We start from the raw sequence: 26,499 nt of genomic DNA, 5'->3' as shown, positions 1-26,499 counted from the left end.
TTTTCTTATACGCCCACTTTCATTCTTTTTGAAAACCCATTTTCTTGCAATCTTGATTTTCCTGTTCCTTTTCTTTTCTTGGGGTGATTTTCTTGTTCCTTTTCTTTTATTGGGGGCAGTGGTGAGGTAATTTCTTCTCTGATTTGTAAGGCAATCTGGATTTTCTTGTTCCTTTCCTTTTCTTGGGCAGTGGTGAGGTATGGTGTATCGCGTGGTACTGTGTGGTAGTGGTATGATGGAATCTCTTATAGATGTAATCTTCTTCTTTTTTTGAAATAAATTGAAGGATTTGCTGAGTTTGAAAGGAAAACAGAGATACAGTGATTAATCATTTATGGAAACATTTTACAAGACAAAGAATTACACGTAAATTTTTTAGTTTTCTGACGTTTGGTCAAGAATTCAGAATACCTTTTCCAATGTCAGATAGAATTTGTAAATCAACATTCATATGTGACCCAAAACAAGTCCCGATTATATTTTCACAACCCTTATTTAAGTCCCAAAAGTGATGAGCACGAACCAAAAAATAGATCATATATTCCATAAGAACTACAACTTACATAGATTTACTTTCTATTTAGCCAGATGTACATGACACAGAAATATTCTAAAGCATGTGAATATATTGGGAGTGAACTATGGGAGAGATTCACTAAGGTAAACAAAAGCCAACAGCAGATTCTCAGAAGAAGAAAAAAGAACTCTGGCCGGCTATAATCATCCAACTCTTCAGAAGTGATATCTAAGCAGTTTCACAGGCACCAGTTTCTGGGGCTGCAATAACACCAATAAAAAGGGGGTTAGTTCCTAATCATGTCTTGCAAATTTAAGAGACTGCGTGATAGTTAAAGAACAAAAAGAGGAAAGCAATAAAATGAACGTCACTGATAACAATAACATGATTAAGAGCACAATGACAAAAAATTCACAGGTTCAGAACTTGGATAAATTCTCAAAGAGCTCTCTTAATGAAAAAGGGAAAGAGAGAGGGATATGAAACACAAACAACTTATAGGGTCGTTGGACCAACTAATGAATCATACAATTCCATATCAATTTGTATCGAAGAACATGGTAAACTATATAGAAACATCAATTCCCAGACTTAAGCCAAGAGAGAAAAATGAAAAATACAGTCATCATGAATTGAAGATTAACTACTCTGGACTCTGGAGAACACAGGAATGGAGAAGAAAAAGGAAATTAAAATTGAAAAAATAAATGATTCTGCAGCATCTAAGAAGAGTCAAAATCTAACCAACCCGAAACCACATCAACCGCATATTTTGATGACAGAATCCCAGTCTTACTGTAGTTGAGGAACATTTAACATAAAAACTCTCAATTCTGGGTCCTCAATCATTCCTTGAAATATCGCCAGATTTATTCTACATAATTTATTTTGGAGAACATTTGAGAAAAGAATCCCAGTCAATCGCATAACACAGCCACGCAGAATTATTGTTAACAGAAAATCCGATTGAACTAATAGTGAATACTCAAGTCCGCATCGAGAAATTCGTTGCAATTAACACAACTAGCTCAATCAAAACCGTATATAGAGTTCCAAATTTTCAATTTCCGTTTTTCCTCAATTCACCAAAAAAAATTGAGATCTAATCACAAAATAAAGAACCAGTTCGTTTGTCCTAAAGTTTGGAATGGATCTACTAGTACGAAGGAGTAGCAAACGATTTTATACTACAAACAACACGCAGAAAATCTTACAAAGTTAAAAGCGAGAAAACAGAGACCGTACGTACCCAAAGAATCGGACAGTTGGTGAAGATTTTTCTTCCAAGTTTTTGATCCCAGTAGTTCGTCTGGCAGAAGAACCATATAATGGCAGGAAAAAAGCAGATGAGTTGACGAATATACCCTCTATTCATCTTGTTCTTTTACGTTTTTACATCAGGCGGCCCCAAATAGAGATTGCAAGGGGCTGGGTCGGCATGACGGCCCGGCACATTTAAGTCTTTTAAGTCGTGCATGGGCCGCCCCGGTCACTAATGAAGGACAGTCTCAAGCGCGGCCCTTACAAGAGATTTGATTGCTGATGCAATGAGTGTGAGTGTGAGTGTGACTTGACATTAGTGTGAGGTGAGTATGAGATGAACATTATTATGTTCGGTATAAAATGAAGAGTAAACATGAGTGTTAGAATTTTAATTGTACAATTTTCATACTTCTCAATTTTTTATGCATAAAAATAAGAATAGATTAATTTAATGGTTGTGATTACTTCTTACTTCTTAATAATGGGTATGATAGTCTTTTGAGTATCAAACTCATTCTCCTCCCTTGTGGAGATTAGTCAATCTCACCATTTTAGTGAGCTTGGCTAATCTCCATAAAGAGGGAATGAGGGTGCGATGAATTTGAGATTTCATCCTCCCAAACTCAACCAAACTAGTGAATGAGTGATTCTCATCCTCGGCTCGTCTCACTCCCCCCTCCAAATGCCAACCAAATGCCTCATTAATAGTTATGCGGTTTAAGCTTGTGTTTTCGACCCAACCAGGTCAGCACGACATAGCCTGTTTAATTAGCAGGCCACGGCCCGGTCCAGCCAGTACGATTCTAATGTTAATATTTGAAGAAATTTAGAGAGATGAGAAGTAAGTAAATGGAAACAGAACCAATGAGATGTGGCTCGGTTGACAATCGATTGGGTTAGACATATGTGCCCAAGATTTGATTCCAATGAGAAACATATTTCTCACCAGTATTTAAAAAAAAAAAAAGGGAAATAGAAGAAGAAAATGAGAAAGAAATTTGGCCCAATCCATATGTGGAGTGTTGTTAAATAGTGAAATCAAGCTGACAAGGAGAGTGGTTCTTTTTAGTGTATTTTAGGGGATCTGTGATGCTGATGCTCAGACAAATTGTTAGCACGTTTTTTGTTTTCTTATTGTTTTTGTATTGGTTGATAAATTATTAAATTTTTCTTTGGTGATAAATTATTAATTGCAATATGAATAATATATGCCGTAAATCTAGATCATGCTATACACTCAATCCAATGCAGAAATAACCAGCAAATTCAGATCCATAAATATTAGAAACAAAAAAAGAAAAGAAAAGTTAATATTTTTCTGTCCAAATTAAAATTTACAAATATGGCATGAACCAACTCATTAGATCTTCTGGATTAGAGTCCACGACATTAGGGATAGAACGTTCAATCTTGCGCTCATCTAAATAGTATACTCCAGATTCACGAGACGTTATTGCAATAGAATTTTCATAACCAATGTACTTGGTATCTTCTACAAAGTAAATGCAATTCCCTCGAACGCCTTCAAAATCATTCGCTGAGCACGATTGAGAACCAAAAAGAGTCAAAAAAATCACTTGATCGCTTATATCGTCTACTCTCCTAAATTGACCAATGTCGGAGTCCATCTTAAACACTTCAAAACCACTGGTTTTACGGCTAACATAATGCAAAGTTTCATCTGAATGTTCAATATCAGTTGTTTGTGCATAATTCATATATACATCTGAAATTTTCATGATCATGAGCAACTCTCCATTGGTTGATTCCAGTAAGTACTGATCTTTTAAATAATTTTTTGAAATCCCCATATAATCATCAACGTCATCCTCCTCACCCTCATCAATCTGAATATCATTCTCCTGATCAACCCCAATATCGATTTCGAGGTCATTGATGCCAATATCATTCTCATGGTCAACTCCGATATCATTTTCATCATCAAAAAACATGAAGTAGATTAATTGTGGCTCGTCCCTGTCACAAGGTATCATGTTTATATTCACCTCACACCCTCCTCCAAATTTGAAAGTAAACTTCTCAACATTTTCATTATCATTGGTTCTTGCTCTTAGTACACACAATGTTCCATTCCAAAACAAGGTGTCCACGTAGTCATAATTTTCTTGGCCATCGAGGATGCTCCAATGGTCGTCTACTCCTGGTCTACAGAACCCTAATTTCGAGATATCATAGTCACCCATGTAAATTACAGAAGAAACTATACAATCCGTAAGATCGGTAGAGGAAAGTTGAACAAAGACGATCTGACAAAATATGTCAAAAGCCGGATTCGTAGGTGCTTGTAGTGAAGGGAGTTGGTGTACGGATTTTGAAATTGGATTGAAAAGAAAAATTTCAAGCTCTACAGTTGGTTCTTCATCGGTCCACCACATAGTAAAAGTAATAGTGAAATAAGAAGAAACAGTTTTCTTTGCTTTGGTAAAAACCAACCAACCTTTGGAAGATCCACAGAAAGTGCCTCCTTGTAATTGAGAAGGAATATCGTAGTCATGCACTCTACCAGCAGACATGTCAAAAAAGCTTAATTTCTTGCTGCCCAAGTCGTCATGGGGAAGCAATAGCCATGGCAATTGAGAAACAGGACAGATGCCTCTGATCTGATCCCGACAAGACTTGCTAACGATACTCACCCGAATTTGATCTGACAATGTCAGAGTCTGGAATATCATAGTCTTGGTGATGTCCTCCGGAAGATTTTCTAAGCAATTTTGACACCATTCTACTTGTGTTTGATCATGATTCGGAGTCTGCTGCTTTATTTCCACCATGACCATAGAACCACCGCTGATTGATGAAGGAAGAAGATAAAGACAGATAGTCACCCAAGTTCCTATATGCATTAAACACCAGATCAGCCATGTATTGTTTATCTTACCAAAACAACACCTCATGAAAGAACATGCACATATACATATATATACACACAGGTAGTAGTACTCTTGTCCTAGTTGAATTAGTATTCAGAGTTTTATTTCAACTTGGACTACCCTTTCTTTTTTAATTTATAATGTGTCAACATAAACAAATAAGCCAGATTTTAAGTACAAATGCCCAGAAGTCAATCTCTCATCTCATGTTGAAGCTTTATTACATAGTATAGCTAGGACTCTCATGTTTCACTTCTCTATCAAAGTAACTATGTCTATGATACGGAAACACAAGTGTCTCAAATTCTTATGCTGCTTTTATCACCATTACAAGGTTAGAGACTTAGAGTCTTGTTGCTTTTACCACCTACTTATGCACAGGAGCCAAATCTCTAGACCTCAATATCATGAAAAAAGAAGAAGGAAAGATGCAGAAAGCAGTTGGTAGCATTGCAAACCCCTAGACAAGTCCAACATCAGGCACACAGATATGTTCAAAATAGAATATACGATAAACTAGAGATGAGCACACGAAGTGCCCTCAACATCTGAAAACAACAGTTCAGCCAAGAATGAAAACTGCCCTTACATTGATACAGGCCTGCACAAGTTTAAAAGAGAAAATCTTCTTAAAAAAAAAAACAGAGCAGAAGATGCTGTTCTAAATGATGCATAACCCTTGAACTGTGTACCAAACAGTATCAATTTAAAGACCTAACAGAATGCCAAGGAACTGACAAACAAGAGAATAAACATGTCCTCCTTTTACAGTGACAACTGATAAGTAAATGAACAACAATTTACGACCCACGTCATTACCATCTACTGATAATCAAGTCGATTTCATGATTTTAAGTTCATTCAAATTTCCATACCAGACCAGACCAGACCAGAATAGGATTAGATATCTTGTCACTATGAGAAAGGTGTAATCTGAAGTATCTAAATTGTTATTATATGTTTACATATATATATAGGATTAGGAGAAAGACACCTGCTTTTAGTCAGAATTAAGACCTTACCCCATTTTAGTCTTTTACCCTTCCAAACGTCGCCTACCTTCTCTTTCTCAAAAGGCCAAAACAGATACAGAAAAGGCAAGGTAATAGAACAAAGAATCCATTCTAGTTTCTTTATTTCTGATTTGCAGTAGTCTGCTTGAATGCAAATCAAATTCATACCTCTAAATAATATCATACAAAACAGGTCAAGGTTAAAGTCACCCAATCATTAACTTAGGACATCTACACTACAACTTCAAAGAACATTTTGTCCAAGCAAGCTCGTATCACTTCGAACATCTTATGCTAAAATAGTAAAATATTACATTTTCAAGGGTTCCATTTGATAAAACAATTATAATTTTCAACGTTAGTAGTGGCCTTACACTTAAGGTCTTCCCATCTGTTCCACGTGCAAACTTTTCTGTTTTGCCATTCGTGGGTAAAAGGTACAAATCCCATGTCCTCCAATGCAACTATTATCCATTCAAGTTTCAGTTCTTGGAAGGTCAAAATGCACACGTGTCGCCCACCCGATTCCTCTTCGTCAACTCTTTTTCATATCCACTGTCATTTTAATCAGAATCTTTCCCATTCAATTGAGGGAGACGTAAATCATTGGCCTTTTCCGAGCTCAAGCCAAGGGTCCTCACGATGATCAGGTTTTTCATCGGACAGCTCTGATTTCATGTCAGATCCAGGCTCATTGTCCTGCAGATGTTGCAGATTTTGGCCATTTTCGTGCTCATCGGTCCTCAAACGCTTGAACCCAATTGATACACCAAACAGCCTCGGGATCAGATCCTCGTCCGCCACCAGTGCGGCGGCATTCGTTTCCGACATTGTCGTATCCTCTGCCGTCGAAGCCAATTGTTGAGCCGCAGGTAACAAATCCAGAGGTATTCCATCCGGCGGATTGTTTCTGTTACTGTCGCCAGATGCGTAATTCGACATCATGGCAAATATGTTCCCGCACAAGCCTTTCAGCTGATGCAACTCGTTGTTCAGCTGCACGTTCTCCTTTCTTAACCGGTCGTTCTCTTCTATGAGCTCTGGATTGGTGGAGCAACCCGTCATTTGGACCGAGCCAGTAGCAGCAGTTGCCGCCGGTGATGAGGTCGAGGATATAACCTGCTCCTCTGCAGAATCCGATGGTGAAATCGCCCGAGCTAACGCAGGTACAGCCGCCACCGTCACCGTTGTAGCCGGACACGGTGAGGCTATTGCCGGAGAGATTTTCCGCCGTTGAATGTCGCGGAGGAGTCCTTTCTCCCCTCTCTTAAAACACTCGTTGGCAAATTCCCATCGATCTGGCACAGCCTTTCGAAATCCCTACACAATGAACAAAATAAACCAAATTCTCAATAGAGTACAACGCCTTCTCGACATAAAATCTGGAGCAACGAATTGATTTGCAAACAATTTAAGTTATCGGGAACTTACATAGGTATTGAGTTGGCGAACGAAGCTAGAGAAGTTGTTGTGCTTGAAGTATTTCGGTAACAAATCTCTGGCGAATTCGGCAGGACGCCACACTATGAAGGTTGATCCATCTTCGTTCCACGAAATCATGTCGTCTACAGATGGATCGTCAACGAGTTGATAAGTTTTCGTGAGAAATGGCGTAGGGAGAGATCTTTGCGAGTCTCCTCCACCTGCGGCAGTAGATTCACCGATCTCTTCGACCGGCAAAGTTGCCATGAATTTCGGGTTCAGATCCGAACCCTATAGAACCTGGAACTGTAAGCCGATATGCCACTCCAAATTTTCAATTCAAAGCCGATAACGTAAATATCGAAATAGAAAAATCTGAGAAATATAATTTCACCATTTGGTCGCCAAGAAAGTGTAGGAAATGAAAATTACACATATTTACAGGTCCAGTAAGCCTAATCCAACCAGAACACAAATCCAAAAATACAATACCACAAATCCAATGCCAGTCTTTCTACTTTTCCTTCCAAAGCAATCCAACAGAAAATTAAGACCAAAAATCGTGGCAGAAAGAAGAAAACATTGAAATGAATCAACTCACCTGATACAAACGGGGAATTATTCAGATTTATCGACCTGGAGAAGCTAGATCATTCGCCGTCGAACCATGGATGCTGCACCACCGGAAAAAGCACGCGATACACAATCGTAGTGAAAGTTGAAGACGAGAGGTTTTGTTGGTTCTAGAATGTTCTGGGTGAAAATGGGAGAGGAGAAGAAAGGGGGAAAAAAGACTCCGTGGGTTCCAGAAGGAAAGAGGAAAAAAATTAATAAAAAAAGATTGTGGGTAGTGAACCAGTGGTTTCTTTATTGAACTTCCCTTTCCAGAAGGGACGAGGATAATAGTGGGCAAGATAAGTCTGTCAAGTGTCGAGCCAAGTCGACAAATAATATACAAAACATTAATAAATTAGAGTTTTTTTAATTCAGCTTAAAATTAGAATAAAAATCATATTAATTGAGCTTGGAATTCTCAAAATAAAATTTTTTAATACAAGTACAAATATAATATCTGACACACCAACAAATCAAGCTTAAGAGGTACAAATCAAGCCCACGCAGGGACAAATTAAGTCTACACACCTTCTTATAAATATTCAGAGGAGGTGAGATTAGAACCCCTTACTTCAGAGGAGATGAGATTAGGGTTTTTTAATTCAGCTTAAAATTAGAATAAAAATCATATTAATTGAGCTTGGAATTCTCAAAATAAAATTTTTGAATGCTTAAATTCCTGAAAGAATTATATTCAAGTCATAAGCACGTGCTTCGCGCAGGAAATACTAATAGAAATACAAATTAAATTTTAATAAACATTACGTATAAAGTTATCCTTTTTTTTTTTTTTGAAAGGCTCACAGGAAAACTACCCAAATCCCAAATCCTCAATCCCCCTGGTGAGAATAGAATCCTGGACCTCACCCCCCAGTGAGAATAGAACCCTGGACCTCAAGGTCTTAGGCAGACAACCTGACCAATCAGGCTATCTCCCATTCTCCGTATAAAGTTATTCTAGACCAGAACATCTACCATCAATGAGATGTCAATCGAGGCGTTCGACAATCCTGCAATAACAAATTAAGATAGACCGTGAAGCTTGGATACTGGTGTAGTGCTAGTAGGGGATGTTAAGTCCCACATCAATAAAATGTGGGAACAACTCCTTGTTTATAAGGAGCAAGCTCACCCTTAACCATTAACAAGACATTTTCCCAGGCTTGAGTGGGTTGGACCTACCCCACTTGCTTGGGTCTAAGGGGAAACAAAGTCATGCAGGCCCGATGTATCCACAAGAACCGGACAATTCAAAGCAGACAATATTGTTGATGTGTATGCTACGAGGCAAGGTAGTTCTGGTAGGGTAGTTTATAGTGAGAGAAATGAAAGGCTGTTAAAGAGAGGGAGAGCAAGATACCTCAAGTAGTTGTGAGAGTTAATGAGGTTGTGACCTCATGTATTATAGGAGTCTGGATAACGTGACTACGTTGTGTCAACCCTATGGATGAGTCTTGGATTTTGATTGGGCCAAAGAGCCTTTAAGGGAGTTTCCTAGCAGCATGACTTTGAGCCTTTGAGGAGTAGAAAGGCTTTTCTGTGGACCTGTTGGAGTTGGCTCTCGTGGGCCTCATTGCAGACTGCCCAGGCTCATGGGCCTTTTGGACATGGCTTAAGACTCTCATGGGTCGTGTTAAACCAAGTTTTATACTCTCATGGGTCTAGTTGTCAACTTACTTGAGCTTTTGGCCTGCTGAGCTCGACTTAAACTCTCGTGGATCTAGTAATGTCGATTGTAGCTCTCATAGGTTTTGTTGAGTAGATTCATACGTGGACGATTTTTGACCCACCCATACAGTTATCTCTTTTAATCTAGATATGTGTTATAGTAATAGAATCATAATGAAGCGAGTATTAACGTGTATATATGATTAAGATATGTGTTATAGTAATAGAATTATAATCAAGAGATTACTAACATGTATGTATTTTAAACAATGTCCAAAATTTTGTTGCTCATTCTTTGAAGTGTTAGGATATAAAATTACAATCAAAGTAAAATTTGTTGCTCGGACTTTCGTTAAGGATGAGTTCTTTCAATTGAAAAGATTTAAACTCAATTCATTGTGAATTGATATCTTGTAACTTTTCAATATATTTTAAAAAGTGGAATAATTTACAAGAAGTCCTTTACAAAAATATTGTAATGTTAAGACTTAAAATTGGTACAATTTACTATGTATGGCATCGTATACATATATGTATGTGTTTATACCGAAAATGACGTACATTCATTTGCTAACATGTGACAGAGGGATCCACAATAATTAGTTCAACAAAATTTGAGTTGTTAGCTGAATAAGTGCAAATAAAATTTGAAGAAATAAGAGTTTGTTGGCTAAATTTTCCTATTTTCTTTCACACATATTTTCAACAGTTGCATGACTATCAAAGAACCAAAGCACGATCGTCATGCACTTTACAAAAAAAAAAGTCATCCCACATTCAATTATACAGAAGCGCTACCGAGATGACATATGTTAGACATTTTTCATCAGTTGCAAGCATGAAGCCTATAATCCAGGAAGGTGGAAAGAGGCATAAGTTCTCAGTATTCCCATATCCACCATGAAGAAGGAGCACGACTTAGAATGTTCACCATGATGTCCACTATCAGGAGTTTGTTATGGTTATGAAACATTTTAACCCAACAACCTTGCCAGCAAGCGAGATAATAGTTCCACATGATCCTATACGTTTGCACATGTCCAGAACGTGTCAAGGGAACAAGAATTGAAGGTTACCATGGTCACCATGAAGAGTATAAAAGGAAGATGAAGAGAATTCTACAAGCATCCCACATCTTCAAATCTTTATTTCTTTCTTACGCAATGATTTCAATCACTTATCTTTTCAATTACTTATGGCTCCGTCTAACTAGTTTCTAGCTTGACATTTATCTTCAAGCCTCCACAACTATGTTTTTTATTTAGCTTTTAAAGCACGCCAAGTACATTCCAGGATGTATTCCATTCAATGCAATTCTTGATGCATTCCAACAATGTGTTGTTTTTAATTTTGTTTCAATAGGGTCCTTTCATTCAGGTGTTAGTATCCTATCTCCTGCCTTTTTAGCTTGACACATTTTGAATTTTGAGTCCTTTTTTGTCAAAGACAACCTCGAACCAGCAGTCTTGTGTCCAAACACGTCTATCCCCAACTACTGAAAACACGACATCTCCTATCCAGCGCAAAAGACATCGAACTGAATGAGAAACCATGCACATCTTAATTTTGGATTATAGTTTCACATTGTGTATGAAACATTTTTTTTTAATCGAGAATGACATTATACAAATTTGCCCTTTAAACATCCGATATCGATCTAAACTAAGATTCATCATAAAGTTGTACGAAATTTCTATGCTCTGCGTTTGTCAACAAGCTAACTTGGTCCATTTAGATAATTACTTAGCACAATATTGTATTATATTACTTAACCAGCATTAATATAAGAACCAAATCTCTAGATTTAATTAGATCCATCATTCAATCGAATTTGAACAACATATCAAGCAACAAACAAAAATATTGCATATTACCGACAGGAAAATCATAAAGAAAATTTAAAATATAAAACTAAGTTGTGGATGTCCAAAGTCCAAAACTTTGAAACACAAGAAACGTCCCCAAATATAAAAAGAGAGAGAACTCCAACAAATTAACACTTCCAATAAAGAAGCATGGGATCTATCAAACACATGGTCCATGGCATAATCTATATGTGGTCCAGAAACTTGGATAATGAGCCAAGAGTCTTATGGATTTTGTCATTTTGAAAAGGTTTGGGCCTTAATCTATATGGTCCAGAAACTTTGATAATGGGCCAAGAGTCTTATTGGTTGTGGATTTTGAAAAGGTTTGGGCCTCGTTTTTTGTTAAAGTAAATTGGGCCTGATGTCCATGTGCTGTAAGGTAAGCCCTTGTGTGAGATTACTTAAATCTTACCAACCATTTGGTTTATAATTAAATAAGCACGAGTGTGAGGGGAGCGTGAGAAAGTCAGTTTAGTGTGATGTCGAGTATGAGATAAAATCATTGATAGGAAATAAAGTTTAAACAGCTGAGTATTTTAATTTATAAAAAAGGTTTAATAATATTTTATATATTAAAACTCATCCTCCACGATGGAGAATAGTCATTCTCACGATTTTGATGAGCATTATTATTTTTCACAAAGAATGAATTTGAGATTTCATCCTTACAAAATCCAACCAATTAAGAGATGAATGATTCTCTTCTTTTATCTCCACCTTCTAAATTTCAATCAAATACCTTATAAAGGAGAAATTATGGCTGAGAGCCCTTAGTAAAATATTTATCGTGAAGGGACCAAAAATATGTGACTGCTTGTTTTAATTGCCCCTCATTAAGGGGGCCTTGCTCATAAAGGAAAAATAAAATATGTAGGAAACTTTGCGTTTAGGGCTCAATCACAAAGCCCGTTACGACGTCGTTTAAACGAGGCGATAATATTGCGGCCAGAGGAGCAGCAGGGGCAGGGTATTTTCAGGATTCTTTCTTCCGTTTCTCCAGTGAGACGGGTCATTTTCGTTGGTTCCTCTTTCAACCGAAATTTCGAACGAATTAGAAGGTAATACTTGCGTTGTTTAATTTTCATTGAATTGTTCAATCAGTTGTCTTGGTATTGAACTATATATTAAGTTGTTGCTTAAATGTTATTATAATTGTTTATGTATCTTGCTCCTCTAATGTTCGAGGAAATGCCTCAATGAGTTTTCGAGTACCAGGCTAAACTATGGAAGGGGAAAAAAAATTAATTGGGAGAATGTTTTTAGGTCTGAGAGTGTATATAGTATTATCCTACTGTAATTAGCTAGAGTATAGCTATGGTTTGATTCATAGTGATACTGAAACATGTATTTTGCATTTTTGCTTCTGTGTTTCGTAATGGCAGATTGAGCATCTGTTAGTTTTTCTACTGGGTTGAGCTGTTTTGCACACGTTCAGCAATTTGTTTAATCCTAGTCTTCTGAACATGCTGACAATAATATCTCCACGGTTGCTGCTTCTTGTTGGAGAGGGCAGCAGGTTATCTATTGCTTCTAGGACAGTTTGGTACCACAGGAGTATACGATATGTGAGTCGGGTTCATCGAGACAAAGATCATGGCCCTCTCACTCTTGCAAGCCTTGGATTCAAGAGTGAGTTCGAAGCATCATCAAACAAGAAAACCAATGAACTTCCGAATCTGGGTTCTCCAATTGAAGTTTCCAAAAGGGAAGTCAAGGCAATTGGAAGTGGTAGAGTTAAGGCCAAAAGATTGCTTGAAATAGAGTCAGCTCCTTTTGCTGCAACATCCTTTTCTGAGCTTGGGATCCCACCCTTGTTGTTGCAGAGGTTGGAGAGTGTGGGATTCAAGGTTCCAACTGATGTTCAGTCTGCTGCGATCCCCACTATTCTCAAGAATCATGATGTTGTTATTCAGTCTTATACTGGTTCAGGAAAGACTTTGGCATATCTCCTTCCCATACTATCTGAAGTAGGCCCGCTAAGGAAAGTTGCTTCTGATGGTGATAGTGAAAATGGGAAGAAAAAGGAGATTGAAGCAGTGATTGTGGCTCCCTCCAGGGAGCTTGGAATGCAAATTGTGAGGGAGTTTGAAAAGCTGCTGGGACCAGTAGATAAGAAAGTGGTTCAGCAGCTTGTAGGCGGTGCCAATCGCTCCAGGCAGGAGGAAGCGCTTAAGAAAAATAAACCAGCAATTGTTGTTGGAACACCTGGCCGCATTGCAGATTTAAGTTCAGCTGGTAAGCTTCAGACTCATGGTTGTCGTTTCTTAGTCTTAGATGAAGTTGATGAGCTCCTTTCTTTTAACTTTCGGGAGGACATGCACCGGATATTGGAACATGTAGGCAGGAAATCAAGTGCTGATGCGCATGGCACACTTGCTGGACATGCTGAGCGCCAGATCATAATGGTTTCTGCAACAGTTCCATTTTCTGTTATAAGGGCAGCTGGGAGTTGGGGTCAAAACCCAGTTCTTGTCCAAGCAAATAAAATCGCTCCACTTGAAACCCTCAACCCCTCTCGACCTGTTAATTTGTCAGGGTCCGTGTCAAGCTCAAATGCAAACCCAAATTCAGCGGTGCTGAGCCTACCTCCAGCTTTGAAACACTACTATTGTGTCACAAAGTCACAACATACGATTGACACTCTGAGAAGATGTGTTCATGCACTTGATTCTAAGTGTGTTATAGCCTTCATGAACCACACTAAGCAGCTAAAAGATACTGTCTTCAAGCTAGAGGCACGTGGAATGAAAGCTGCAGAGCTACATGGTGATCTTGGCAAACTTGGAAGGTCAACAATTTTGAGAAAATTCAAGAATGGGGAGATTAGAGTTTTGGTAACAAATGAGCTTTCTGCAAGGGGTTTGGATGTGCCAGAATGTGATCTTGTTGTTAATCTGGACTTGCCCACTGATTCAATACACTATGCTCATCGAGCTGGTCGGACTGGTCGGCTTGGCAGGAAGGGTTCTGTCGTTACTATATGTGAGGAGTCACAAGTCTTTGTTGTAAAGAAGCTGCAGAAGCAGCTAGGAGTTCCCATTCCAGCTTCTGAGGTTAGAGAGGGCAAGCTTTTTGTCACTGTGGAAGGGAAAAAATCTTTGGAAGCTGTAAGTTCGTAAAGTCCTATTATTGTAGTTTCCTTAGTTTATCCTCTGTGGATTGAAAAATATTAACTTCATGTCTCACCTGATACAACTTAGAGGCAAACTCCTTGGGCTCAGTACCTTCAATTATCTTTATAATATTGTTATGCTATTCCCTTCATATATAAGAGAGCTTCATAAGTATCTCTTTTTTAGTATATTTGGAAGTTTGAACATATAGGTCTGCTCTTATCCTTGAAAAGTAACCTGCTCTGTGAAAGTCATATCTAGATTGAGTTGAGAATACGACTGTTGTTATAATTCCTACTCCATACCTAATTAGTGATTTCAGGACAAACAAAAGTAATTACTTCACTTGACATCGTAGCAGAATATATTGTTACATAAATGAAGCATATTCATTCTTGATGATGTTGTTATCTACTTGAGGCTGTTTAGATGGTTGAGCAGGAATGCAATCATGTGAACTAGCCTCATGATTCATGAATCATCACCAGATTACTCTCTTACAAAGCCTGTAGCCTGACAAGATGGCTGAGGTTGCAATGACAAGGAAAGTACTGAAGGACATGATATCGGAAATGATAGCTGCCTTCCAAAGTGAGGAACTTTGTTCAATCTGTCGAACAGCCAATATTGCTACTGATGATGATGAAATCAGGAGATAACCTATCAGCTGCCACAATGTATTAGAGATTTAGCATCCACAAGAAAAATCTGTTATGAGAAAAAAAGGATCACTCCATTGGGGAGCTTACTTGATCAAGAATGAAGCTCATGTAGTCTGAGATCATGTCTGAGATGAAAATGCCCCTGTGAGCTATGTCACAAACGCCTTTGAAGAGCTGGAAAGCAGAGTAGATGAATGCTAAAATGGAGACAATGAAGCAGTACCTGTGTACCATTTTCAGGAAGGCTTATATGGACAAGAAGCTCATAGCATGTCAGACCAAATGGATTCAACAGTAGAATTTAGAATCCAAAACTCAACGTTTTATGTTTATACTGGAAAACAAAAGTTCTTAGAACTTTGTTGGTAGTTCTAGTTCAGGGCCATAGGAAAAAATGAATCTTTGGTGCGTGCTTGTGTGATGTATCTGTGATCATTTGACGATATCAAAACAATATTATACAAGAATTTTGTGGATCACCAGACTTACATCAATTCTGAGAATTGAGTGAAGCTAGAAGGTTGCTGGCTTTTCTTCTTTAGTGGTGGAGCACCCATTGAGGTTGCAGAAACAAAGGAGAAGACAAGTGCCAAGAACCGAAGGAAGAGACTCGAAAAATGGATGGAAGGTCTCGAGCTCCATGTAGTTGATACTGCAGAAAGAGAGAAAGGAGAGGGCGTCGGCAGCTGCTGTTGCTGCGCCATCAAATTCCTTGTCGCCGGCGAAACACTGGTAGTCGGTGGGCACTGAATAACTAACATATCTCTTTCTTGTTTCATTGCTTCCTGTTAGCTGCTCACCAGTTAGTCTGCCTCTCTGAAGTGGTCTTCTTGGTTTTCACTTTTCAGATTGCTTCTTGCAGTATTGACTTCCTAATTCCTACCCTATATAGATCATAATGTTCATGAAGTTTCATGGAAATCAATCTTCCTTCTCATATGAATACTTTTGTCAAATAGACTCAGTGGTCATATGATAAAATTATAGTAGGTGACCTGCCAATGCTGATTCCTAGTGATTGAGCTCTGATTAATCTGATTCAACTGCCCAATTTAAAATTGGTGGAAGGTGATCATGGAAATGGATATCAAATAGTCTACTCTATTTAGTCAATTCATATAGTCTTTTGCTTAATCCTCCTATATACAATAAAATAAGTAAAACTTGTAGACTTGTAGTATGTAATAGACTTCCAACATTAGTGAACTAGTAAGAAAGGACCTATCAATGCAATTTCTCTGAATTGTGCCGGTTACAACAAAGTAAAGAAGTGAGTAGATTAAGGTGTTCAAGGCTTTGTCCCAATTAATTTTTTGGGCAAGTTGTTTAGTCCATAGCACAGCTAGTGATCGGGTTAATATAACTTTTGATCACTGAAAGATATCTAAGTTTCATTTTAGTTACCCAATGTTCAACTGCTTCAAAATGATCCCTCATAGTTATATTATACTTCATTATAATCATTTTTAGTAACCATGTTGAAACATTTGAACATTGTGATAATTCCTGTAGTGAACTAGATTACAATTTTGAGTGACCATTTTGAAACGTTTTAGAATTTTCGATTACTCACATGGAACATTTGATCTTTTAGTAACCAAAAGTTTCATTAACCCACTGGACATCTCCAAACTTTTAAGGGTAGCCCAAAAAGATATTTGCATCAGTGGAGTTTGGAACTCAAGCCGTGAATAACTTTACACTATCATCCATATGAATCCCAAAGATAAATTATGTATTGAAACTTAGCCCTGCATCTAGTGAGGACATTCTACTTCCTGCCATGAAAGGCATTTGCTTTTATGGTTTTTTGAAGCTGCCATACCGTAACAACCACCGAACCTAACAGTTGCCTTGATCGAGCATCCTGCCCTGCCAAGCACGGCTAGTAGCTACCGAGCAGTTGTGTAGACTGTAGAGTAGGTCTACATTACCATCACTTATAGCCAATTGTTTGCCTGCCATTGACACAAACAAGAGTTTCTAGACTATCTTGGTTACATTAATTCTCACAAATTGTATGGTTATTCTACGCTTGAAGCATGTGATGTGTGTGGATCCAAAAAAGCTAAGTTTATGATGAAGAGCCTCAACAGCAAGGGCACCTGTGACAACAGATCTGGTGCTTTCGTCCAAAAAGCCTGTTAGCAGGGAATACAATGGACAATCTCGATTTGGTTGATGACACTCTTACCAGGATCTGCAGTTGAATGTGCAGACTTAACTTCATTTGCATAGGCAGACCTCCACATCATGTTCTTGCCCAGTAAAGAAACCTAAATTGCTTAGATGATATTCGACAAGGAAAAACGACAATTAGACAAGTGATTCCAACACTATTCGAATCCAGTATTTAAACATAGAACTTCCACGGCGTAAATAAGAGAAGAAAAGGAAAGAAAATATTAGACCAAAGATCACATATCATAGAAAGGGTCAGATTTCAGGCATAATACTTGCATTATGCAGACAAACAAAAGTTTTTTACAGTTAAGTATTTGCACAATTCCAGCATTACCACTACTGCACCTCATGTGCATCATCCAATACCTCCCGGAAAACCCAAAATACACATCAACCCAACAGAGGAGAATTCTTAATCAAGAACTTCATAATACACAAATTCTAGCTTGCCCCATCAGTAGCTTCCACAGAGAAGCAGCTGCCCAATATAATTCATGATCTCAACTTCAAACAAATTTTGCTTAAGATGACCAAGTCCCCTAAATGCCAAAATACCCAAAGGCTTCAACCAAAACCTGTTCATTCAACAAAAAAAGAAGTCATTTTGCTTCACTTTCCAACCTCAAAAAACTTCACTTTCCAACCTCAAAAACATTAACCTTTTTTGCTAAGGAAAAGTCCTTCAAGGGTAGTATCCCGATTAGAGTATTTTTCAAGCTCTCTCAGTGTATACAAAATTGGATACTCCCATGGATTATCCTTCAGGGGTGAAATGCCAGACTCATTTTTCCTTTGTGCATTCTGTACTGACCCACCAGTAATCGATACAGGCAATTCCCGCTTCCCTTCAGCTATTCTCTGTATTTCAGGGGATTCTGCAATGCTCGGACTCGTAGACCTACAGCCGTCAAAATCATCTATGTTTTTTCTCTTGCCGTGGCTGCACGTCCTTTTATCTTCACTGTCAACTTCACTTCTCCTACTATTGACAATGCCCTCACCAAAACCTGAATTTCCACTAGCTCCTTCAACCTCAGATCTTATTGCCTCAGCAGGGAATTTGAGCTTTCTCTTTGCTGAGCCTTTTCCATGGACACTCTCACCATCATTGCTGGTACCAATCAGCACTGCTTCACTAAACTGGTGATTTTGTAAAGCTTCTGTGTTATCATGTTGCGGAGTTGCTAAATCAGGCTTCAATTTCTCCAAAGACTCCGCAAATCCCACTTTTACTTCTTCTCTGTTTGTGCCTAAACGTGCATTCGGAGTATCAAAGTTTACATTTCCCCCCAAATTTTCTGAATCTTTCAGTGGAGATGTCAGTTTCATAGTAGATATAATTGAACGCTTCTCGCTTTTCTCAGATACTATTCCTAAACAAGCCCTTGGAGTCCCCAAATCTTCATCTTTCTCCGATATTTTGGGATTTTGCGATGGAGACTTCAATTTTTCAGTAGATTTCGCTACTTTCCCTACACTTTTTCCAGTTGGAGTCACAAGTAGGAATGTTTCCATGGGCGAATCAGTTAACCCTACGTTTAAGGATGACTGAATATTTGAAATCCTAATGACGTTCGATTCAGATTGTATTACCTCGTTCTCTTGAACTCTAACCACAGCGCGAGAAGAATCCCCACCTGAAGCGCTGTCTCTCTTCTGCGCCAATTCCACCTCCTCTGAAAACCCTAAATCAGTATCTCTCCCCAAATCGACAGCTTTTGAGATGTCAGTACAGTCTGAATCAACGGCCATCGATTGATCTCCGGCGACGTGATCATGGTGCACCGATTGCTGCCCCTGGGAGCTGGCAAGAGACGATCCTTCAGGCGGAGTATGGAACTGATCCTGTTGGCTACAACCGTCATTATCCTTCTCCTCTGAGCTTTCCGGGGGCGAGAGTATCTCGATCGGTGTGGTTTCCACGTGGATATCTCCGGTATCTCTGGAATCATCCTGGTCGTCGCTAGAGTTAGAGTCGTCGGGGTCGGGGTCGGGCTCGGGCTCGCCAGCAAAGCGTGAGCGCAAGCAGTCTTCTTGTGAGGATGATATTTGGCAGAGCTCTGTGAGCGAAGCAAAGGGATCGTTATTCTCCATTTACAGAGACAATTCAAAAATGTGAGAAAGTGAAAACACGTGCATTGGTTTAATCAATTTTAGGGTTTCCATTTCCCGCCATATCGTGGCATGGAGATGGAGGATTCAGAAGTCAGAATTTCTGACCGATCGTTGTAAATTCAAAATTGTGCAATTCCAAAAGGTCAAGGTTGGATTTTAGAAGTTTAGGGGGCAGCTGTAGTTTTTTTACACCAGCCCCTGCTGTAATTGCAAAATAGTCTCGAGCAAATTTTTTAAAAATTTCAAAAAAATTATATTTGTATTTTAATTGTTTATACGAATTCAACAATATATCATTTGTCCGAAACAAAAATCAAATTCAATATAAAAAATATATAATAATTCTGAACCGCTGGATATAAACTTAAAATTTTCTATGTTTTTTTCCTGATGAATTTGATTTTTGTTTCAAACAAAAAATATATGGTTAGATTCGTTAAACAAAATATTACACATATATAATTTTTATATTATTTTTAAAAATAATATAAATGGACAAAACTGCTAGAGCGGGGGCTGCTGTAATTTGATGTACAGCAACCCCCAATAACTTGGATTTTAGTGGTTACATTTTGATGGCTCATGGGATGGTATTTGATGTCCTTTTAATGGGTAATGGCAAAAAACAAAAAAGAGGCTCCGATAGATATATTTATTCTCATAAATTTGTCCGTATAGAGCATGGTTGGCCTCCATGTTGCTCCAAACATAGACTCCACTTAAACCATACTCACAAATACATAAAAAAAAATCAATAATGAGCTGCATTTCTGTTACATTAAAAACCAAGCCAGTAAATTTACATGATTTGTACCAATATCAACAAAACACGTCTCCCAATATATTTTGTTGTCTCCAATAGCATTACACTTTTGTGGTTGCTCTTGTGGCCTCTCTTGAAAGATTACTTAATGATCCGTCTAGTTCGTAAATTTGGAGATGAGAATGAAAAAATTGTTTGGCATTGACTAAAATCTACACCCCATACATGTCAACAATATTGTCCACTTTGGGTTATCTGGTGTTCCGTAGATACATTAGGCCCACACGATTTTGTTTCTCCTTAATCCAGTTATTACATGTCCAAGTCCAACTACTATAGGTCAAAGCTCAATTCACTAGATTAGGAAAATACATTATTGAATGTAAGGGGTGAACTTGACTTTATAAACAACCCAACCCCAATCGATGTGAGATTCGTAACACTCTCTGCACTTATGGGTTGAGTTACGTCAGACCCAATAAATGGAGTGTATGTTATGTCCAATTGGACTGAATTCACTGTTATTTAGAATTTCTACATTCTTACAATGTGTCATAAGATATGCCATGGACTATAAGCTTAGTTGGATGTCATGTAACCAAAGCCAAGCTACTTCATTCAGACTCTTCATCTTTTCTATCTCCACTTGAAATTCTTGATGTGTGGTTGTTTTAGAGTGAAGTTAATCGTGTGCTGGAACTACTAGAGTGAAGTTATATATGCATGTCTGGTTCTTAGTTTTGTCAACTGAAGCCATTGATGATCAAGGGAGTGAAGTTCAGATCTGTTTCCTATTGACTTTGAAGCATCTGTAAGCGTATCAACTTGATAGTACTATATTGATATTGAAGGCATTGAGATCTTTTTTTAAATTTTTATTGTCTTTTTATTGGACCATGACTATTAGCTTCATCTTTTAACCGGACCCAACCCATTTAACGAAACCCCCGACCCAACCCCATGCGGGTCAGGTGAGATATCAACCTAAATCTGACCCAACCCGACCCATGTGCACCTCTATTCCATCTATCAAGATATGAATGATCATATGTTTTCCTCCAAAGGTCCAATAATTTCCTCCAGTAATCTATGCAGAAACCATGTCCACCAAATAGACCTGATAATTGGGCCTTCATGTATTGGGCTGGGGCCCACACTAGCATTCAAACTTCGAAATGTAGCCGTATGAGGGCAAATGCAATGGTGAAGTGGTATTGGGCCAACAAACATGTTGTCTGTTGCTGATGTGGCTGTATTGTAAAATGTGTTTTGCTTATGTGGCTGTATTGGGATAAGTGTTTTGCTGATGTGGATGTATTGATATTTAATGTTTTGGTGTAGTTTTGTTGTGGATAATATGGAGGAATGGAATGTTGTTGGGTTGGGTGGAAAGAGAAAGTGTGTGGGAAGAAAAAGTGTATAGAAATTTGTGTTTTGCTGATGTGGCTGTATTAGAATACGTGTTTGACTTGACTTTTTGTGTAATAGAGGTGGGACCGGGCCAACAAAAATGTTGGCCCAGTAAATTGTTTCTTATTGCATTTGCCCTGAGGAGAAAAGGAGAGAAGAAAACGACAGAGGAAAGAAGAAGGAAAGCTAACTTGACGGCTTAGGCCCGCCAAAACCGCTATGCTTTGTGAATGGTAATAGAATGAAACCGACACAAACACACACATTCAGAGCACAAGAGTCGATCGCCTACAATTACGAGAAAAAAACCAAAACCCTAGAAGCTTTCCGAGTTGCAGTTCAGATTTGATCCAAATCGAAGCTTGAGAAGTGCGAGAAGGTATCAGATTCTGATAGCCTCAACTGCACTCGGAAAGTCGTCTTGAAAATGGCCGCTCCCAGTGGTTCAGTAAGCCTCTCTCCTTTTTCTTCTTCTTATTCTTTGTACGGGGTTAGGGTTTAACAATGTTGCACTTTTGGGATGAATTTTAGATTATGATTTTGGTATATTTTGATCTTGTTTTGGACACCGATCATGTTATTCTAGGGCAGTTAAAACATTGTCTTCTGTGGATACTTAATTTGAAGAGAAATTTGACAATGTGGTGGTATATTGGAACTAATGAATGATTGTTTATATTATTTGAATCAGAAAAACGTAAAAGAAAACCTTTGTCAACCGATGTATGTTTTCTTTCCAATATTGATGGAGTAATGGTGGTTGCATTGTTGTGATGATGATAGAGGAAATGCCTAACTGCAACATCTTGTTCACACTTTGTTTAGAAGCTTTTCTTCTGCATTTATATTTTTCCAAATGAGTGTGCCTCAGTATGCCTTTTTTTTGTTATTTATATAGAGCAGGAGACAGTCCTCCATTGTTGCAGAACTAGTGGAGGTGGAGAAGAATTCAACTAGCAAGATGCAAATGCTTTGAGTTATACCTAGCAGTGAACAAATCTGCCTCGTATGCCCTCTATCAGCTAACGTGTATCCGAGTAAGCTTTTTCTTTTTGTGATTTTTTCGTGTCACAATAGAGATAGCTAATTCTTCTTAATCTTAGTTCAACCACTTTAGTTATTTTCTCATTGTTTGTAGTTGCTTGCTAGCTATCCTGATGTCTTTCTTCCTTGTGCTAGAAGAGTTCGTACATGCTCTATATTAATCAGTTAATTACAGGCGAATATATCCAAGTTATGCTGTGGGGATGTTTTGCCTTAGCTATGACAGCTTAGGAAAGGTGTTAGATGATGCTTCACTAATGCAATCATGGTAGTGAGCAGGAAAATTTTCTCATTTTCTCATTTACTTTTTTTTTTTGTGTACCATATGATTTGATTCTGTTTTATGTGTGTTACGTTATTTGTTTTATCTGATAAAATAATATGTTTCCTTTCTGAGCAGAAGTGGATGCACTTTTTTTTTTTTTTTTTTAACTTCAGGTGCCATATACAGTATCTATGTATGAGTTGGATGGTGATATTTGGATTACTTTTTGCCATCTTTCTAACAGGTAAAACTTATTTACTTAATGTATGATCAAAACATATAGTGGAAAAATGGGGATACATAATTTCTGTGCTTTGAGTTGTAGTGCTTGTACTACTTTGGCTTCTACATCAAAAAGGACTCTTTGATCCTCTTTATGACTGGAGGGAAGATCATTTTTTTGTCTGACAAATAGAGAGTCAGAGATAACAGGATACATAATATTTATTGGACGCCCTCACACTCATCTGAATAAGTATCATGAGCAGAAGTTAAGGCACCATAAGCATGGTACTCTTAAACGAAGAAGCATTCATCATGAGCATAGACAACCATTCAGGACGAGAATGATTATTATTACTGCCTTCATCATGTGCATAAGGACAAGGGCAAGAATTCAAGTATTGAGCGGCAAATCTACTTAGATGGAAGGGAGAACGGAAATATTAGCAGTAAATTGATCAGACACAGTAAAGAATAGTAGATGAATTTAGCTGGCATAAACTATTGGATGGCGGGGCGCACATTTTAAGTCATTTCTTTGGTGCACATTGTGGGACTTATTTGATACTATCTGCGTATGTTGATTGCTATACTGAATTCATTTCAGAGCATCTTATAAAAGTCTCGTTATATCAACTTAATTTTTTTTCAGTCTTCTGAAAGTTTTTGAAATTTTTTTTGGTGTAATATTGCAAAATAGCAGTGGCTTGCTTTTTGAACAGGATGAAACTGCATTATTTACATGAATTTTTAAGAAACGTACTATCTTAGTATGAGTGGGTATATTGAAACTTATAATTCCTTTTGACCTATTTTTTCACTCCTTTTATGATATAACCTGCAAATAAAACCAAAACTGTAGCTTGATGGTTGAGAAGTAACTATTATGACTGCTTCTCTTTCTGCAATCCTCAAACACTATGTCGATTACTGTTCTTCGCAGCTGAAAAATGGTAAGTACTGATTAGTAATGTGCCAGTTGGTATGTCATGAGACTCATGACTCTGCCTCACAGGAATGCCTTGAAACTTATGTCCTTTTGGTCAGATGATTTAGATATATGTGTTGTATTTTTCGCCATGATCTGAATGTGGTAACCATTTGGAAACTGTAATCCAGGAGTTCGGACGATATTTCCTCCTTTGATAGCTTGCCACCTAGACGTTCAATGTAAACTTGGTTAGTCTGTTTGTCTTACACACGGACATGCACACACATAAACGCAGGACATATATATATGCTCTAACTCTGTTGGATGATAGGATGCCTGTACCTGTACTTTGTTACCAGGGAGTGGAGAAATACAGCCATCTGTACCTTGGTAAACTCTGTTCCAACGCAGAATCTCATGCCACCTCCAAATGCCATGAAATTCTTAGTTGCACCATTTAATTCCATTCCCTGTATTTAAGCACAATCAATACATGATTAGAATATTAAATGCATGAACTGGAATCTGAATCAATTATCCTACTAGATAACTGTTTGCAGGAAAGCAAGAATCGAGGATTTCAAATGTATCCACCTCCCATCTCCAGGGGTTGAAGGCAATAGGGTCCTCATATTTTGCTGGGTTCAAGTGTACTGCTGGAGGACACACAATTACTGCCCATCCTGCTGGAATGGTATATTCTGCAAAAATATCTCTGTTATGTATTTCTATTTCATTGAGAGACTCTTGTGACCAAAGCTGATATGCTATAATTGCAAATGCATTTGAGTTTTATTGATATGTACCCTTAAATTGGATACTTCTCAGTGCTTTTCTGAAGATTCCAGGAACTATATTTGCCAGTCTAACTGTTTCATTGATGACCTGAAAGTTGAATTTGTTAATATATAAACAAGAGCTTCTGAAATGACCTATGAAAAATGTGCACCAACCAAAAACACGTATCCACCTGAAATGTAAATTTCATTGATTTGTACTCTGTCCATGTAAGACCCAAGTCAACATTTTCTCGATTTTTTAGGATAGTCTCGTGTTCTTCCTGAGAGATGGAAGTGTTTGAGTATGTTAGTTTGCGAAGCAGAAAAAGATAGGTAGTGAAATGGTTTGTTATTTAGAGTCAAGTACTTGTACTTACTGTTAATTGTTTCAAGGCTAATGGATCATCATTAAGAAACTTGATGGCCATAGTTAGAGCAAGTGACGTTGTTTCATAGCTGGCAAACAGTAGTACGAACATTAAGTCCAGAGCAATTGCCTCTGTGAGCAATGTTCCCTCTTTCTGAAGTTCTTCACGAACGTAGTCAAAAAAATCACTGGGGCGCTTCCTGGGTGTTGCTCGTCTTTCGTCTAGCATGTTCTTAAGCATTTTCATTGCTCTTTTCCTACCCTGAGAAACATAAAATAGTTAAGGCCCCGCAAACAACTACAATCTAGAACTTAAGCTTCTGCATAAGGGAAAATAAATTCCGAGTTTTAAAGCATGTATTGAAGTTGCAGTCATTTCCTGTTTGCCAAAGAATAAGTTCAATGTTGTTCCTGGTTATCCTGTTTCCGTTTGGTGATGCCGAAGACTAAAATAAGATTCTCGTTTAAAATAGAAATTTTAGTATGGTACATTTCGCTGATAACAAACAAAAGGTATGGTAGAGTTTGGATTACCTGTAAACATCTGTGATATGCTGTTCCAGGAATATTCAAAGGGAAGGATATTAATCCCTGCATGAATGCGACAAAGTTCTCCCTTAGATTCTCTGAGAAACTATCTGGATCATAACTTATCAGTTTCTTTGCTGTCAGATCAAATATCATCTGTAAAGATAGAAGAATTGTTAGGCTCAAATTAAGAACAATTTAAAATTTAAATCAGAAAATTATGAAAGAGAAGAATGGTTAGTCTGAATGTTACACTTGCTGTTGCTTCTTTCAATTCAATTGTTTTCTGCAATGACCATAATTGTAGTTTCTTGCACGCAGCCTGTTCGACTTCGGATAGCATTTTCTTGAGACTCTCAGGACCGAAGAGATTTAGCACCATGTTCTTAAGGTGCTTATACATGTATCCATGTAGTGAACCCACATTTTGTTGTCCAAAGATTTCTGTAAAGGTGTCTGGATACCAGCTCTGAAACAAGTTTCCCTCTTGTTGGAAGATAAAGTAATTGAAATCTGGGTCGGTGGATACTACTACTGGTCGTCCAACCAAGTTCGTCCTGAATACTGGACCGTATCTATATAAGCAAATAACATATACTTCAAAGAAATGATGATAGAATGTGGTGGTGATGATCTAGATGTGATTTTGGAGTGATAAGAATTACCTTTGCATCCTCTCTTTGATGAAGGGAGGGATATCTGAGGATGTGTTGGGAGAGAAGAATTGAAGGGTCTCGCCGAGAAGTGGCAACCCCATTGAACCTGGAGGGAGTATCCCATCACATTTGGGATTTCTCCATCGGTAGACCCAGTAAGTAATGCTTATAATAACAAAAGCTAGAACACACAAATGTAACAT

At 38.0% G+C, this 26,499-nt stretch overlaps 5 protein-coding genes and 2 long non-coding RNA genes across 10 annotated transcripts; 2 read left to right on the top strand and 5 right to left on the bottom strand.

Moving 5' to 3' along the window:
• Positions 1-454: 454 nt before the first annotated feature.
• Positions 455-1,923, bottom strand: LOC119987329. Its single transcript, XR_005465431.1, has 2 exons — positions 1,767-1,923; positions 455-777 (listed from the first exon to the last, which is right to left on the bottom strand). It is a non-coding gene; the product is annotated as an uncharacterized LOC119987329 (long non-coding RNA).
• A 1,182-nt stretch (positions 1,924-3,105) lies between these two features.
• LOC119987430 lies at positions 3,106-6,197 on the bottom strand. The gene is made up of 2 exons (XM_038832345.1): positions 6,059-6,197; positions 3,106-4,634 (listed from the first exon to the last, which is right to left on the bottom strand). The coding sequence occupies exon 2, from the start codon at positions 4,576-4,578 to the stop codon at positions 3,115-3,117; it is 1,464 nt and encodes a 487-aa protein (XP_038688273.1). The 5' UTR covers positions 4,579-4,634; positions 6,059-6,197; the 3' UTR covers positions 3,106-3,114.
• LOC119987431 (heat stress transcription factor B-2b) lies at positions 5,780-7,953 on the bottom strand. Of its 3 annotated transcripts, none has more exons than XM_038832348.1 (3): positions 7,708-7,953; positions 7,116-7,397; positions 5,780-7,004 (listed from the first exon to the last, which is right to left on the bottom strand). In XM_038832348.1, the coding sequence occupies exons 2-3, from the start codon at positions 7,371-7,373 to the stop codon at positions 6,288-6,290; spliced, it is 975 nt and encodes a 324-aa protein (XP_038688276.1). In that variant the 5' UTR covers positions 7,374-7,397; positions 7,708-7,953; the 3' UTR covers positions 5,780-6,287. The 3 variants fall into 3 exon arrangements, with proteins under 3 accessions (XP_038688276.1, XP_038688275.1, XP_038688274.1); XM_038832347.1 differs by having other exon boundaries at positions 7,116-7,412; positions 7,708-7,952; XM_038832346.1 differs by having other exon boundaries at positions 7,116-7,433; positions 7,708-7,949.
• A 4,260-nt stretch (positions 7,954-12,213) lies between these two features.
• On the top strand, positions 12,214-14,557 carry LOC119986428 (DEAD-box ATP-dependent RNA helicase 47, mitochondrial). Its single transcript, XM_038830987.1, has 2 exons — positions 12,214-12,315; positions 12,640-14,557. The coding sequence occupies exon 2, from the start codon at positions 12,721-12,723 to the stop codon at positions 14,374-14,376; it is 1,656 nt and encodes a 551-aa protein (XP_038686915.1). The 5' UTR covers positions 12,214-12,315; positions 12,640-12,720; the 3' UTR covers positions 14,377-14,557.
• A 135-nt stretch (positions 14,558-14,692) lies between these two features.
• On the bottom strand, positions 14,693-16,048 carry LOC119986430 (CASP-like protein 4A4). Its single transcript, XM_038830988.1, has 3 exons — positions 15,522-16,048; positions 15,120-15,255; positions 14,693-15,037 (listed from the first exon to the last, which is right to left on the bottom strand). Exons 1-3 carry the CDS (start codon positions 15,809-15,811, stop codon positions 14,852-14,854), a joined length of 612 nt encoding a protein of 203 aa, XP_038686916.1. The 5' UTR covers positions 15,812-16,048; the 3' UTR covers positions 14,693-14,851.
• Positions 16,049-21,755: 5,707 nt separating this feature from the next.
• Positions 21,756-24,337, top strand: LOC119986754. 2 transcript variants are annotated; one of them, XR_005465338.1, is made up of 4 exons: positions 21,756-21,952; positions 22,403-22,541; positions 22,987-23,057; positions 24,155-24,337. It is a non-coding gene; the product is annotated as an uncharacterized LOC119986754 (long non-coding RNA). The 2 variants fall into 2 exon arrangements; XR_005465337.1 differs by having other exon boundaries at positions 22,403-23,057.
• Positions 22,854-26,499, bottom strand: LOC119986753 (cytochrome P450 87A3). Its single transcript, XM_038831434.1, has 9 exons — positions 26,306-26,499; positions 25,894-26,215; positions 25,647-25,796; positions 25,123-25,374; positions 24,937-25,026; positions 24,773-24,851; positions 24,561-24,667; positions 24,309-24,436; positions 22,854-24,192 (listed from the first exon to the last, which is right to left on the bottom strand). Exons 1-9 carry the CDS (start codon positions 26,497-26,499, stop codon positions 24,045-24,047), a joined length of 1,470 nt encoding a protein of 489 aa, XP_038687362.1. The 3' UTR covers positions 22,854-24,044.

Source organism: Tripterygium wilfordii, chromosome 20, assembly GCF_013401445.1.
Source record: "Tripterygium wilfordii isolate XIE 37 chromosome 20, ASM1340144v1, whole genome shotgun sequence".
In the NCBI taxonomy this organism is placed as follows: Eukaryota; Viridiplantae; Streptophyta; class Magnoliopsida; order Celastrales; family Celastraceae; genus Tripterygium; species Tripterygium wilfordii.
Note: the sequence above shows the minus strand (reverse complement) of the source record. Positions and strands in the feature narration are given on the sequence as shown.

Excerpts from the sequence above, each read along its gene's own strand:
- LOC119986430 (XM_038830988.1), bottom strand. The coding sequence starts at position 15,811 with ATGAAACAAGAAAGAGATATGTTAGTTATTCAGTGCCCACCGACTACC. Across the intron at positions 15,256-15,521 it reads ACTCAATTCTCAGAATTGAT|GTACTGCTTCATTGTCTCCA; the intron begins GTAAGTCTGGTG and ends AATGGTACACAG. Across the intron at positions 15,038-15,119 it reads TGAGCTTCATTCTTGATCAA|CTGATAGGTTATCTCCTGAT; the intron begins GTAAGCTCCCCA and ends ACATTGTGGCAG.
- LOC119987430 (XM_038832345.1), bottom strand. The coding sequence starts at position 4,578 with ATGGTCATGGTGGAAATAAAGCAGCAGACTCCGAATCATGATCAAACA.
- LOC119986753 (XM_038831434.1), bottom strand. The coding sequence starts at position 26,499 with ATGTTACATTTGTGTGTTCTAGCTTTTGTTATTATAAGCATTACTTAC. Across the intron at positions 24,852-24,936 it reads CAATGAAATTTACATTTCAG|GTCATCAATGAAACAGTTAG; the intron begins GTGGATACGTGT and ends TTCAACTTTCAG. Across the intron at positions 24,437-24,560 it reads TCAACCCCTGGAGATGGGAG|GGAATGGAATTAAATGGTGC; the intron begins GTGGATACATTT and ends GCTTAAATACAG.
- LOC119987431 (XM_038832348.1), bottom strand. The coding sequence starts at position 7,373 with ATGGCAACTTTGCCGGTCGAAGAGATCGGTGAATCTACTGCCGCAGGT. Across the intron at positions 7,005-7,115 it reads TTCGCCAACTCAATACCTAT|GGATTTCGAAAGGCTGTGCC; the intron begins GTAAGTTCCCGA and ends TTCATTGTGTAG.
- LOC119986428 (XM_038830987.1), top strand. The coding sequence starts at position 12,721 with ATGCTGACAATAATATCTCCACGGTTGCTGCTTCTTGTTGGAGAGGGC.